Here is a 14,330-nt window from a genome sequence, read left to right as displayed (position 1 = left end):
AGAAATCTTTTACTAGGTAGTCGACGATCTACACGCTTCGGAGATATTTCATATCTCATAACGTGTGAAGATTACTGGCGTGGCACTGACATCTGTAACCAGCCAGCTGGATACCAGATACATAATCAGTACAGCCAAGACAGAAAAGACATGGCAAATCCCACCCTCAGATTCTCGGAACCCCCCTAAAATAAACCTCGGGGTCTTTGTACGATGAGATTTTTGAGATTTTTTGATTTTTTTTCATCATTTGAAATTCGTCGGCCATAGGTTCCTCCGTGCCTCGGTAGACCCATGTTTGTGTTGTGTTCAATGATTTATCAGTGTCCAAGTAGCATTATTAATTGAGATTATTTGAGATTGAACCTTTTTATTTATTCCTTACTGTTATTTTTTCCCTTCTTTGCTTGTTTCTCATTGATTGCTTATAAGTGTGCGGGTTCATTCTTTACCTGTATATACAATTCCTGCTCAGATTACTGGCTTTCAAAAGTCGGAAACCCACCTCCTTAAAATGGCATCCGCAACTCGTCTCCCGCTCAAATCGATTGCGTTTACGACGGCAGTGGTGGCCGCAGCAGGTATCTCTCATGTGAATATACAAAAATTACTCTCCGATGTCTTTACCGGACCGGGAAGCTATTCGCGGATTGCAGCTACCGTTGTCATTCTAGCGAATTTGAAAAGTTTGCCTGGAGTGTGGCATGTATGTTCTCCTTTTTTACACTGCATCTGATTCATTTTACGAGAAAAGAAGAAGAAAAAATAACATCAGCTAATATATCTGCAGTTCCGAGTCTGGAACGCAATCCTCAAACATCTCATCTTCACCATCCCAAATATCCCTTCGGATCTCGGTCCCGCATCGCTCTTCCTCCCCGTTATAACAACCTCCCATGCTCCCCTCTGGGAATGCGATTACAATCTGCATAAATCGAACAGTACCTATTTCTCTGATCTCGACGTCACGCGATCGCATATCATTTGCTGTCTTCTAGAACCGGGCATTCACGCTCTGCAAGCGAATCCGAAAAACAAACTCGTGCTGGATAAAGAAGGGAAAGCGGTACGCGGAAGATGGGGAATCATGCTCGGAGGCGTGATGTGTAATTTCAAGAGGGAAATAGGAATCTATGAGAAATACGAGATGTGGAGTCGCATACTGTGTTGGGATCGCAAGTGGATTTATGTGGTGACGCATTTTGTGAAGAAGGGGACGGTGAGACCGAGGGGGTTTGTGTTGGGGGATGGAAGTTGGTTTGGGGGTGGGAATGCGAGGTTTGAGGAGAGGGAGGGAGAGGGTGGAGATGCGGTCGAGGTGGATGAGAAAGCTATTTTTGCAAGTGCGGTTAGTAAGTATGTGATGAAATTGGGAAGGTTGACGGTTCATCCAGAGGTGGTGTTGAATGCTAGTGGGGTGTTGCCGGAGAGACCGGGCGGTTGGCATAGTATGGCTAATTCTGGGGTTTCGACGCCGGAAATGGATGAGTCGTTTGTGGAGGCGAAGGTTGAGGATGAGGAGGTTAAAGAGGGGGGAAGTGGAAATGGAATGGAATTGGGGAGAGAGTCGAGAGGGAAAATAAACGAGGATTGAAATTTGCGGAACATTTTGCTGCGATGGAGGGGTTGCATCAGGAGTTTACTGGAAGTCAGGGACCGGCGTTGGGTAAATATAGAGATTTGTTGTGAGAGTATAGAGACTTTTTGCGGAGTCGAGATGTTTGATGTGCATGTTCATATAGATTAGATTAGAATAGACTAGATCAGCTGAGATGGAGTATATAGATTGTAAAGGAGCATATAGACTAATAATATATAGAAATATCAAGAAGATTCTTGTAATCTCGATAAGTGCAAGGCATTTTTCCGAACCATTTCATTCCTCTCAAGCGAGTTAGATTATCATATCCGCAACTAGTAGACTCTTTCAATGTGAACATAGGAAGTGAAAACAGCACGTCATCGTATCAAAACCTCAACTTAGCGTCACAGTAACCTACTGAGATCTCGCGAATGTTAAAGGGGTACGGTGTGCATACTCAAGAAGAAACAAATGTATTCGAGTGGTACCTACCCAATAACAACAAGGTCGAGCATCAGACTCTTTGAAATTGAATTGTGGAAAGGCTGGATATGTATTGTTACACTGTTTTTTATGTGGGGATGGAGTTATCTTCGGGGGAGTTCTTTCGTCGCGGCTTGTTTTATCGGATCTTGGTTTCTTTTGCGGAGTTGGTGGTATTTTGATGGTGATAGTGATGGTGATAGTGATGGATCTGAAATTAGTGTTGGAATAGGGGGGGGGAAGATAACGAGATTTTTGCAGTATAGTCGACACAAGAAGTCTCATTTTCCTTGCGCTTTTGTCGCGCGTAAAGTGATGAGTGAAGGAGTTTATGTGTATATTTCGGGTTGGTGTTGGTGATGGGGAACTAGACATTCCATGGGGTGTGAGGGAGAGTTGATGCAGTTGGTAGCAGACTTGTTGAAGCTTCTCTCGTTTCTCTTGGTGTTTAATCTCTTAGTTGCACTGAGCCAGAGGTGTTATTTATGTGTTTGGAATAAAGAGAGGGGAGGGAATGATGGAACCAGGAGAAGAGGGGTTTTGTTGTGGGGTTGAAGTGAATGATATATATTGCATGCACAGATCATAGACCTCAGACCCTACAGTATATATATATATATATACATCTGATCTCCGGGATAACTCTAACAAGAAGTCCCCGACGAGTTCCGAAAGCTAACAGGAGTGATAGATATAAATATCACGAGACTAAAGTTTGGGAAAGACGGGCAATTTAAAGAAAATAATCCATAGAGCTATATTATGTTGCAGCTCGGAATGTGTGGGGTTTCCAATTGTATATTTGAGTTGTGGTTTGGGATTTTGTTTTTCATAGGGCTAGGAATTGGGAAAGTGAGGTTATGGCTGTTGTGTGTTGTCTTGGTTTGATGTTATGAGCGCGGTGCTTAGATGATGTTGAGTGATAATACTACACACTTATATCTTGATAGCGGGTGAAAAAATAGTATAAATGACAATAGAAGGAATTTTTTATTGCATAGGTATTGATAAGTTGGAAGTTCACAAACATCAACTCAATCCAATGCGTCAATGTACCTATGTTCTAACGTAATGGGAAAGTTGAGATTGACTCCAGCTGTTCGGACCTTGGGATATTTCATGAGCATGAACCAGGTAATTGTGAGGAAACTTTGGAGAGTGAGAGTGTTGTTTATATATCCACAACTTGAGAAATTTTTCACCCTGATGGAAAAAGATTGAGAGGGGCACATATACTGTAAATTGGGAGGAGTGAATGATGCATTTACATTTACATTTACAACTATTTGCTTAGAAAGTTCCAAGCGGATCCACAAAATGAGCGTCGAGCTAAAAAAGGGGAGTTATAAAAAGAACGGTATTATAAGAATATTCTTATATCTTTTCTGGAGACTTTCTTTAATTCATTGTGTTTTCTAGACCAGCTGACTTTAACAGTCTTTGGGAATAGCTAAACGGCATGTCTTTTTGTGCTGTCATTGTTTTATATCTATCTACCTCCCCCAGGAAGAGATCGTGGAAATTTGAGGGTTTTGTGGGCTTGAATGAGGGAAATAACCACAAAACAGATATTTGATATGGTAATAATATGAGTCACAACAAGAAATTTTTAACGGGACGAGAGTAAGGATTGTCTTGTTATTATGACGAGTTCTCCCTGTATGTCTAATTCAGTTATCTTTACGGGTTTGATGGGCAGAGATGGGTAAAATAAAGAGTGGTGTTGGCATCGCACCCATAGATTTGCAAGTCGGGTCATCTTGAATGGAATTTGTTGGAGAGCTCAGTCGGGGATAATGGGATTTTTATACTTGGGGATTTTGAGGGGAGGGAATGCGTGGGGAGTAAGAGGACGGGGAAAAGAAGAGGTGAATTGTGATGCGCTTATAATCAACTTTTTGATGATTCATATGTTCCAAGGTTGTACTCAGCGGGAATCATAATCCGAGTTCGAATTTAGAGGAATCGAGAGTTATAAAAGAGATCAGGTGTTGGGAATGGGCGGATTAAGATACTTGAGGTGACACAGTCGAAGAGGTTCAAAGTTGTGTGTGTGTGTGTGTGGGTATCGTGCCTTAATGTGCAATATGTTGTATCTCTTTCGAAGAAATCGCGAGTAAAGGAAAATCATATTTTCGATAGTGCCCATCCACTGCCGTTACATTGGACATTGATCATGAAGAATAGCAAAAGTCGCAAGTCGAATGACAACAAGAACAGTCCAATAGGATGAGAGTATGGAATCTACATCATTATTGTCATTGTCATGGTCATTTTCATTGTTTATGGACCATAAATTCTTGCGAATTCCTACTGAAAGATATTCCTCGAACCCAGCAGGGAAGAAATATCGAAATACTTCCAAACATGGTAGTTAGTTAGTTACATTGAATACCCATCAGAAAATTGACTGTCAGTTTAATGCTTGCTTGGAAAAACCCAATCAAGAGGTACTTTCCCCTTTTAAGAAGACCTCGGAAGAAAAGCATACCCAATCCATTTCCAGCAATTTAGCGAGATATCAAGCGCCCCCCCCCTCTACATTAGCGAAATAATAGGCGGGAATTAATTAACATTCGAAAGCACTTCAACAATTCGAATGTCTTCTTGATATAATAGTGAATATAAAAAATTCTAACTATCTATTCATAATATAAAAAGGACTTAAATTTTTATTAATCTTTTCAGATTTTAATATTTATTTTGAACTGAATTGATAATTCAATAAATAAATGATATTGAGATGGATTCAAAAATAAGAGGGGATTAAATGAGTATAAATATGAATGAGTGAGTAAGTGAGGTATTATATTCTAATTAGTTATTTATATTCTTTATATTATATAAGATTTAAGATTTAAGATTTAAAGATTTAAGATTTAAGATTTAAGATTTAAGATTTAAGATTTAAGATTTAAGATTTAAGATTTAAGATTTAAGATTTAAGATTCAAGATTCAAGATTCAAGATTTAAAAGAAAGAAAAGAAAAGAAATCCTGTATATATTATATATCTCATCAACCCCCCCCCTATTTCTCCCTCTTCGTCTTCCTCTTCATCTCCCTCTCCGCCTCTTCCCCTCTCCGCCTCTTCCCCTCTCCGATCCCATACACTCTCTCATCCCATGCACTCTCTCATCAACCCATCATTCCCCATCATTTCTTCTTATTCCTCTCTCCCTCTTCATCTCTCCCTCTTCCTCTCCATCTCTCGCCCGTCCTCTTCCTCTACTCCTCCACCCCTCTCCCATCCCATGCACCTCTCATCAACCCATCCCCATCATTCCTGATTATTCCTCCTTAGTTTCACCCTTATTCCCTCCTTATTCATTCCTCTCCACCTCTCGCTTCCTCGCCTCTTCCTCTCTCTCCCTCTTCGTCTCTCCTATCCCATCCACTCATCTCCCTCTTCCTCTTCTTCTTCCTCTTGCCCTCCCTCACCACCACCTCTTACCAACTCTCCACTCCCCATCTTCATCGCCTCCTTTCATATTTCTCCTTTCCAACTCTTCAAAATACTATTCACATCACCCCTATCAATCAATCAATCAATCAATCAATCAATCAATCAATCAATCAATCACTAACTACTTATACTACACACAATACATCTTCCATGCATCACAACTTTGTATCAACCCATTCTATCATCACTAGTAATTTCTACCTTTAATGTCTTCCACTTTCTCACCAGATCGCACGTCATTTCAAAATCACATCACAAAAATCAAGCAAAAATAAATATTTTAAAAATCATCATTTTTCTTTCCTAACAGATTATTCCTGCCCAATAACAAAAGCACCACCGAACCATAACCGCAAGTACCATATCAATCTTGTGTGAAATCTCCCTTGCGAAAAATATCATCACATATGATCAAAAGTGGGAAAAGAAAATTAAAGAAAGGCCTCAGAGGAAAAGACGTAATAGAAAAGAAAGCAACGAGTGAGATAGATTCCATTTCCCCCCTCCCCAAAAATACGTTCAGTAAAAAATCCCAAAAGCTCCATCCATTTCCCTTGATCCATCCGCTATCCAGAGCTTGTTTGTGTGTCAATCTTACGCCTGCCTTATTCGTGATAATTCATCCCCATTCCCTTCGCCATATTCATCCACGTCCTTTCCATTTATTTATGTAGTCATCTTTACCCTAATACAACTTGCTGGGTGATGCATTTACTTCTTAGATTCTGATTCTTGCTCGGCAAGGTATTCCTCATCACTGGCATCGAGAATATCATACTCCTCATCAGTCATGAATCCATCCTCAGCCTCATCATCTTCGAAGTTTTGATTGAATTCCTCAAAGTCATCGTTGAAAATTTCTTCGGAAGTTGGAACAACCTTTGGTGATGGTTGAGCTTCATGAATGCTTGAGATTGGAGATTCCTTTTCAAGCTTTGGGAAAATCATTTGACTAGTCTCGGCTTCAGGTAAGTCTTGAACCTCGGATGAGACTTCAGAGGCAAGCTCTTGCTCATCAGCTACAACCTTAGGAGCTTCAACCTTGGTAGCTTCAACCTTAGGAGTTTCAACCTTAGGAGCTTCAACCTTGGTAGCTTCAACCTTAGGAGTTTCAACCTTAGGAGCTTCAGTCTCAGCAACTTCAGTCTTGATGACTGGAGTTGGCTCATTGACAGTAATATCACACCAAAGTCTGTGACCAAATTTATCACCAGTAGGAGTGGTAAGACGCCAGTATGAAATGAAGCTACCAGCACGGTTTGGAGTTCTCATCAAGACGGTGAAACCGTATTCTTGACCAGGAGCGACTTCAGTATAACAAGTTGTGCTCTCAGCAGCACTGACAAGTTCATGTACACTGGCTGGGTGTTCAGGGTCAACAGCACACATGTTATCGCCACCAACAAATCTAACACTGCAACCTGCAGGCCAAGATGTCTTACCACCATTGCGGAGATACCAGGTTTGTTCGAAAACTGAGTTTGGTGTCATGATGGTACCATCAGCGACTGCATCACGAACAAAGTGTGCAACCAATTCCTCTTCAACGGGAGCTGGAGCTTCTTCAGTGACCTCCTCGATAACTTCCTCCTTGACCTCAACCGGTTCAACCTCAGCAACAGCCTTAATCTCAGAGACAGGCTCAACCTCAACAGGTTTAGCCTCAACAACAGGCTTAACTTCAGCAACGGTTTGAACTTGTGTTGCAGCATTGGTGGACTGAGTTGGAGTGGTCTCAGTTGCCTTTGAAATTGTTGGAGCAAAACGATCACCCATTGGTGCCATGGGTTTACCATTTGGATGATCACCAAGAGTGGTAACGCTAACATTGCGAACAGGTGTCTTGAACTTAATCAAAGGATGGGTCTTGTTGTGAGTGTTGGATGGACTGGCCTCACAAACAGAACAGAAATCGGTGTCATGGCAGACAGCACATTTGTAACGATCTCCAGTGATATAAGCGGGAGACACGTTACCATTGTTGTCTTCGGTGTGGTGCTTGTTTTTGCAAAGAGGTCCATCACAGAAAATACCATGGTGACGAACTCTGCTAGCTTGTTGTTGGGCACACGAGCGACTGACAGGTTCATAGAGAGGTACAAATCTGTGACCTTGGTGGATGAAGGTAGCATTCGCAATGCATGCATCGCAGTAATCCCAATCTGGACAATCAAGGCACTTGTGACGAACACCAAAGATGTTTCTATCACATCCATCACAAATAGCAGAGTGAGAGGCGTTACGACCTGCGGCGAGAAGAGCGGAGGCCATTGGACCAAAGTTAGCATCCTCATCCACGAAAGCGAAAGCATGCTTAGGGTTGTGGCCATGTTTCAATGATACGTGGCATTGAATACACAAATCGAAATCTGCACAATCGATGCAAGTGACAAAGTTCTCTTCGGACATTTCGGAGATGCAGCTGTTGCAAGTGCGGGTGGGAACCGGTTCCTTCTCTTCGACTGCGGGAGCGACGAGGGTAGTCTTAGAGTCGGAGAATTGAAGCTTGTTATCTCTGTAGCCAGAAAGTTGTTTAGGGGCGAGCTTTTCGGTTGTGCTGTGAATGTATTGACCCTTATCCACGATGCGTTTAATCAACCAGTGATCACCATTGCAGGTGACTCCAGCATCGTTACACTCTGGGCACAAGTCGAAATCACCATTATCACAGGTGCTGCAATGATAGTGGATATCTGGAATAGAGACACTGCAACTGTTACAGTAAAACGAGAACGAGCTTGACAAACAGGTTCTGGTGACTTTGAGCTTCCTGAAGCCACGTCATATCGGTCCAGCAAGTAGGCAGGAAGTGGCTTTGCGTGTTCGATTGCTGTTTGGTAAGCGGCGTGATTATTAGAGACAGCCATCTCATCAAAGGATTTTTGTAGGGAGATAATTGCTTCAATCTGCTCTTGTACTTTGGATTGCACTTGCACAGCGGCACTCGACTCCTTGTATTGTGCTTCCGTTCTCGCCTCCGAGTCGAAAGCGACGCTACGTCTGGCGTTAGGGATCTCAGTGGTTGATGGGTGTGATACGGGAATGGTGAATGAGGGGTATTCAGGTTGTGCTACAAGAGGCTTGGCTGAAGTTGATTCTTCATCCTCGACGGAAGCTGGCTTTGGCACGACTGGTTCTTTGTCCTTGATGGTGACCTTGAGTCTAAGCTTAAGCTTAGCCTTGGCAGCACGATACAATTGTTTGTAAACTGAAGGATTGGTTGCATCGAGTACGATGAAGGCAGCAGCACTATCGGAGTATCTCTCAAAGATAGCCTCGGAAGTTGTAGGGATGGCGAGAAAGGAATCGAAGCTATGTAGATGGGAATGATTAGCTGTATTCAAATGATTTCATCAAGCTCCATCGTGATTAAACAATATATTATGTTTTGCATAATCATGGAGCTGTGTTTGGAGATAGATTGATGTTATCACATACCTTATCGGGAAGAGTGCTAGCACCGAGATCACGAAGAGGAAGCTTGAATCTTCGATTGCTACCCTCAATATTCACCTTGAGGGTAACCAGCGTATCTGGAGTTGGGGCTGTCATGGACGCCATGGTTGAAAATAACAAATCTATTGAAGAGTATCGTTGTCAGTAAGTGTGCCAGAGTGAAGAAGTGATGAAGTGATAAGTGATGTCGAGAGAGAGCGGTGACCTTGCAGGGAATGATGCCGGCCAGGAATCGATCGGACTTACTTATCTATCTTATTATGAATAATCGATTCTTTGAATAGGGTATCTTGGAAGAATCGAAGGATTCGATAATTGTATCGAGCGATCAAAAGAATCAAAGGATATTCCTTTGATCTATTATGCAAAGGGAATTGTTGTAGGGAAAGTGGATTGATGTGTTTTTGATTGATGTTGTAAGTTGTAAGTTGTATGTTGTATGTTGTAGGAATAGAGGATGGAGAAGATGTGGAGAGGAAGATGTAGGTAAGTGGTAGGTGGTAGGTGGTAGGTAATATGTAAGATGGAGTGTAGCTGCGGACTAGGTAGGGAGGGAGGGAATAACTTACAAGTGTTGGGTTTAGCTTACGAAAACCAGTTTACGGCATGGGCAAAGAAAACCAATCGCTAAAATCAATAAGCAAGGCTGCCGTAGAAGGGTACGTGGAGAGAAAGGCCTGTAGGTAATTGTTAATAATACCGATTGAGGGAAGAAGAGATCGACTTGTGAAGGGTGAATGCGAGAATGATACGGTCATTGTTGAATATCTCGGTAGTAGGTAGGTAAGTACCTAGTAGGTAATCAATGAATGAATATGATCAAGATTGATAATGAATGTTTGTATGAGTTTTGCCTCTTTCGATTTGATTCTATGGTATCAGTATGGTAGATGATGTTTATGTATTACTCCGTAGAGATACTACCTAGGTAATTGAATCTTACCTGGTAGTATTGTAACATCTTGCCATCTAAGATCCATCCTCTTCAGCATACCTAGTAAGCTCTAGATAATCATCTGGAATCATCTCCATCTTCTCGTTGGCGAATGAATGGCGAATGAATATCTATTATACGTATCTAGATGCTCTCTACAATCAAAACAGCTTCATTATGATACTACATCACACTACATCTTACATCCATCTCACATCTTCAATCCCACTCAAATCTCCATCCCATCCCATCCATCCCCTCATTATCCATACTCCACTGGAGCATTCTCACTGCCGCTTTCTCACTACTCGCTCCCTACGTTATCTCTAGCATCCACGCATCCACATATCCACGCCTCCCTACCAAAAAGTCCCTCTCAAGTTCCATCTCCTCTCCTCCTAGCTAGATTCTTAAACTAAACTCCAACTAAGCTCCCAGCTTAAAACCCCCAACTACCCCCCAAACTAACCCCCTCCAGTAAACCCCCTCCCAACCCAATCGATATCCCGCATCGATGATACAATCCCTCGAGAATCCCCGAGAATCCCTACCCAGTAGTCCCTCTCCAAATAACCAAGACCAAGCATTCGAACTCATATAATAGTATAGTTCCCTACCTCCATATCTACATACCTACCTACCACTAATTCTCACATCACGAGGGCATTCAGTTCTTCAATAACAAGCTCGCACGGCAAGCAAGCCTCAATCGGTGAGTATTGGAGCACGAGGATATTATCTATATTATATATTCTACTCGGTCACATACCTATTACATACCGAGTACGTATATCTAGAGTGATAAAATACTAACTATCTAGTCTCTCTCTCTCTCTCTAAAATTCCTCTACACTCTACCCATCCATCCATCCATCCATCCATCCATCTTCCTCCTACCCAATATCAATATCAAGAACAAAAATAAACAATTCACAATACATCATAAGATATCTCCACCCCTAACATGCCACCCCCCCTATCCTTCTCCAATTCTCATCCATTCTCATTCATTCCCATCCATTCCCATCCTTACCTATTAAATATACATACATAATACATACTCTACATAGGAGGAAAAAGAGGCCGATTTTGATCATACAAATCTTTAATGAAATCTCTAAATTAATTGAATTATAAATCAACTACAAATAAAATAAATAAATCTGACAATATCAAATTACTTTTCATCTTTTATTTATATCGATCTTATCAAATTTTATATTTAATTTCAGATTTGAAAAGAAGAAGTTGGTTTGTTAAAAGTATTAAAAGTGATTAAACCCGATCTCTTTTTTCTTCTATATAGAGATATGTACATCAGAATTACATCTTTTCAAAAACTTTTCATAATGAATTATTATAAAAATATATTTCAAAATCGATTAGGAATTGTAATATTATATTATACTGTTTATTATAATATTATAGAAATCTACTCGTAGTTGAATCAAATCAAATTATCTTATAAAAAATCATCTCATATAAAACCAAGTCATATAAAATCATCTCCAAATCAAATGTTTTATAAAAAATCTATATGTTATATATCTACCTATTTACCATCTACTCATCTAATCAACTAACTATTACTACCACTATCACTCACTCCAAAATCCACTCATATCAACCCCTCCCCTCCCCTCTCTTCTCCCCTCCCCCCTAAAAAACCCCTTCGCCTCTCCTTTCGCCCCTCCCCCCACTAAACACCCCCTTCGCCTCCCCCCTCCCCTCCCCTCCAAAACCCACCTCCAGACTACCTAGTACTCAATACTCAATACTCAATATCCACAATTCAAATACACATCTACCCCATCTACCAACCTACCAACCTACCAACCTACCAAAACCACACACAACACACACACCCACACCTAACCTACCTACCAACCTAACCAAATCCAAAACAAATCCTCACCTAACCTACCAAACCAAAACTATCTACCCTACTTCCAACCAACCAACCATTTGCCTCATCTCATCTCGCCACATACTACACGCCACACACCACACCACACACCACCTGCACGCCACGCCACGCAATCCTTCTCTCCCTCCTCCTCCCTTCCCCGATTTCCAATCAAATCAAATTGAAGTCTCAATCCAAACCGCCCGCCTCAACGAGGCTCATCATTATACGTACTTATATCCATAGAGTATACTCCGAAAACAATACGGATTAGGTTTCCAAGTATGAATTAGTTATCAAGTCACCAAGAAAATCACACATGCCTAACAAACAACAAGAAGAATAAGAAGAATAATTCATATGTAACAACCTATGTAGAATCGAAAGGAAGAGAGGGTAAATCTTATTAAAAAAAAAGTATTTACCCTATCCATATTCATATGAAGATGAAAACCCCAGAACGAGAATTACTACTTATGAAAGTGTTTATTTCCTCCCTTCCTTTTCCTTCCTTTGCTTTACCTTCCTTCCCTCCGTCCACTGAATCAAACGTCCCATGAAAACATAGACTCAAGAAAAAAAAAAATCAACGACCACGCCACGAACCCCGGCAATGAACAACTTGTGTTTGCAGAAAATTGCTCGTATAACCGTACGCCTATAGAAGAAGATTCCTTCCTATCCACCTAGCACCTTGCTTATCTATTTCCCCTCATCCATCAAATCCATCTTAAACTTCCAATCCCATCAATAACCATCTTTCACTCGTGGTATCCAGTTGATGCGACCACATGTCAAGGGTTGTCAATTCGAATCCAACCCAACGAAGACTTTTCAGGAAAGTTGATCTATCTCCTTCCGGAATTGATCGATCAACATTAATAACGACTTTGGAGACTGCGAATACTTCATCCGCGAGTTCAATGAGTGCCATCAGTCTATTGCTCATTAGTAACTTAAATTGTGGTGACGACAACAAAGTAATCCTTACCCCTGTTTTAAATCCCTTCCAATGACTGAATTGTCAAAGAATGCAAAGAGTGTTTTCTCATCACCATTTCCGCCAACAAATCCACGAAAACTGCACCCTCCCGTGTAATCCCAAATCTCGACCCAAGCATCGATTGCATGGCCTGATTTGACGACACCAAAGTAATTATCATGCGTATCCACATCATCGTCAAGACTTGAATACGTGTCCGCACCCATCACGTTTGAGTCACTACTCGCACTTTCTTCTTCACCAAGAAAAATGGTTTTCATGTTCTCGCAAAAGAGTCTCTCACACTCTTCCCGGATGGCGTACGCTGCCCCCTCTTTGCGGCTTGTAGTTCTACCTCGATTCTTCATTGAATGATTGATTAATGCGAATTCGTTGGCAGATGTCAAGGCCGCAAGAGGGGGACTTGACGGAGGGGATATTGACCCTGAGCGGACCTCAGGGATACCACTTTGCCCTGTTGAAAGAAGATTAGTATTTGATGTTTGGTTTGCGAACGTTGGGTGGATGGAAATGAAAAGGGGGAAACTAACCCGCCAGCGCCGGTAGTGGAGTAATGGAATCCAGAAAGACGAGCGGAAGAATCGACAATGTAGCAGCTGGCGAGGACGTTGGCTTGAGAGCCGACTACCTCGCCGCCACAATTACTACTACTATGACTGTTTTTCATACTTGGAGCCATTGTTCTCGAAAATTGCCAGGTTTGCGGTGTGAACGGTTTGGGAATAGAATTTGACCAGTTAGTCGGGATTTTGATTTTGATTTAATTGCGATTTGATTTATTGATTTATTGCGACGATGGATTGAAGTGAGATTTGCAGGGAGGATTTGTAAGATGGAATTCCTGGATGGGAGATTTGATTTCTTTCTTGTGAATTTTGAAATTCGGAGTTTGCACTATTTGATAAATCGGTGACTGGAAGGAGAAAAGAGGCGGCTCTGGCTCAGATTTCTTTCTTTCTCTCTCCCAGATTTAAACAAAGGTAGAAAAGTTTAGTTTGTAATTTCCCCGCTTTCAATGAACCAATCATGATGAATTCTCATGCACATTGGTATACAACACAACACAACCAACCGCCATGACTCCAAAGCACTAGAAATTTCTAGGAGGATTCAATTACCTGTTTTCAGTGAAGTTTGAATGTTATTATTAATCAATGTGATACAATCATGAATTATGACAATTGGTAGGTAGGGTCATTCATTCATTCATCAGAAAAGAATTACCACAGAGTACAGAGTACAGAGTGTAGTCAGCAGGAAATTGCCTTTTCTCATTCCATTCCTTCAACTTCCCGGGCCTCCCTCGAAACAGAAACTGCCAAGGAAATACGAGTTTGTAAGTCACGACTCACACAACACCATGCATGCATTTCACCATATGTTCATTTCATCTGAGTTGCATATTGAATGAGTGTATATTGAATGCACATTGAATGCAATCTGATTTGTTCTTTTTTGGTACCTCTATTCGATCACTCCACTTCTTGAATCGTAGGTACGG

General features: G+C 41.4%; 3 protein-coding genes across 3 annotated transcripts; 1 reads left to right on the top strand and 2 right to left on the bottom strand.

Moving 5' to 3' along the window:
* Positions 1 to 514: 514 nt before the first annotated feature.
* EAF02_001964 (uncharacterized protein) lies at positions 515 to 1,594 on the top strand (the record flags this gene model as incomplete). The annotated part of the gene is made up of 2 exons (XM_038898012.1): positions 515 to 706; positions 791 to 1,594. 2 exons carry the CDS (start codon positions 515 to 517, stop codon positions 1,592 to 1,594), a joined length of 996 nt encoding a protein of 331 aa, XP_038761704.1.
* A 4,647-nt stretch (positions 1,595 to 6,241) lies between these two features.
* On the bottom strand, positions 6,242 to 9,091 carry EAF02_001963 (uncharacterized protein; the record flags this gene model as incomplete). Its single annotated transcript, XM_038898011.1, has 3 exons — positions 6,242 to 8,223; positions 8,274 to 8,805; positions 8,969 to 9,091. 3 exons carry the CDS (start codon positions 9,089 to 9,091, stop codon positions 6,242 to 6,244), a joined length of 2,637 nt encoding a protein of 878 aa, XP_038761703.1.
* Positions 9,092 to 12,134: 3,043 nt separating this feature from the next.
* Positions 12,135 to 13,841, bottom strand: EAF02_001962 (uncharacterized protein). Its single transcript, XM_038898010.1, has 3 exons — positions 13,360 to 13,841; positions 12,818 to 13,276; positions 12,135 to 12,764 (listed from the first exon to the last, which is right to left on the bottom strand). The coding sequence occupies exons 1-3, from the start codon at positions 13,506 to 13,508 to the stop codon at positions 12,557 to 12,559; spliced, it is 816 nt and encodes a 271-aa protein (XP_038761702.1). The 5' UTR covers positions 13,509 to 13,841; the 3' UTR covers positions 12,135 to 12,556.
* Between the last annotated feature and the right edge of the window lie 489 nt (positions 13,842 to 14,330).

The sequence above is a fragment of the Botrytis sinoallii genome (genome assembly GCF_014898435.1).
Source record: "Botrytis sinoallii strain Bc 23 chromosome Unknown BSIN_003, whole genome shotgun sequence".
In the NCBI taxonomy this organism is placed as follows: Eukaryota; Fungi; Ascomycota; class Leotiomycetes; order Helotiales; family Sclerotiniaceae; genus Botrytis; species Botrytis sinoallii.
Note: the sequence above shows the minus strand (reverse complement) of the source record. Positions and strands in the feature narration are given on the sequence as shown.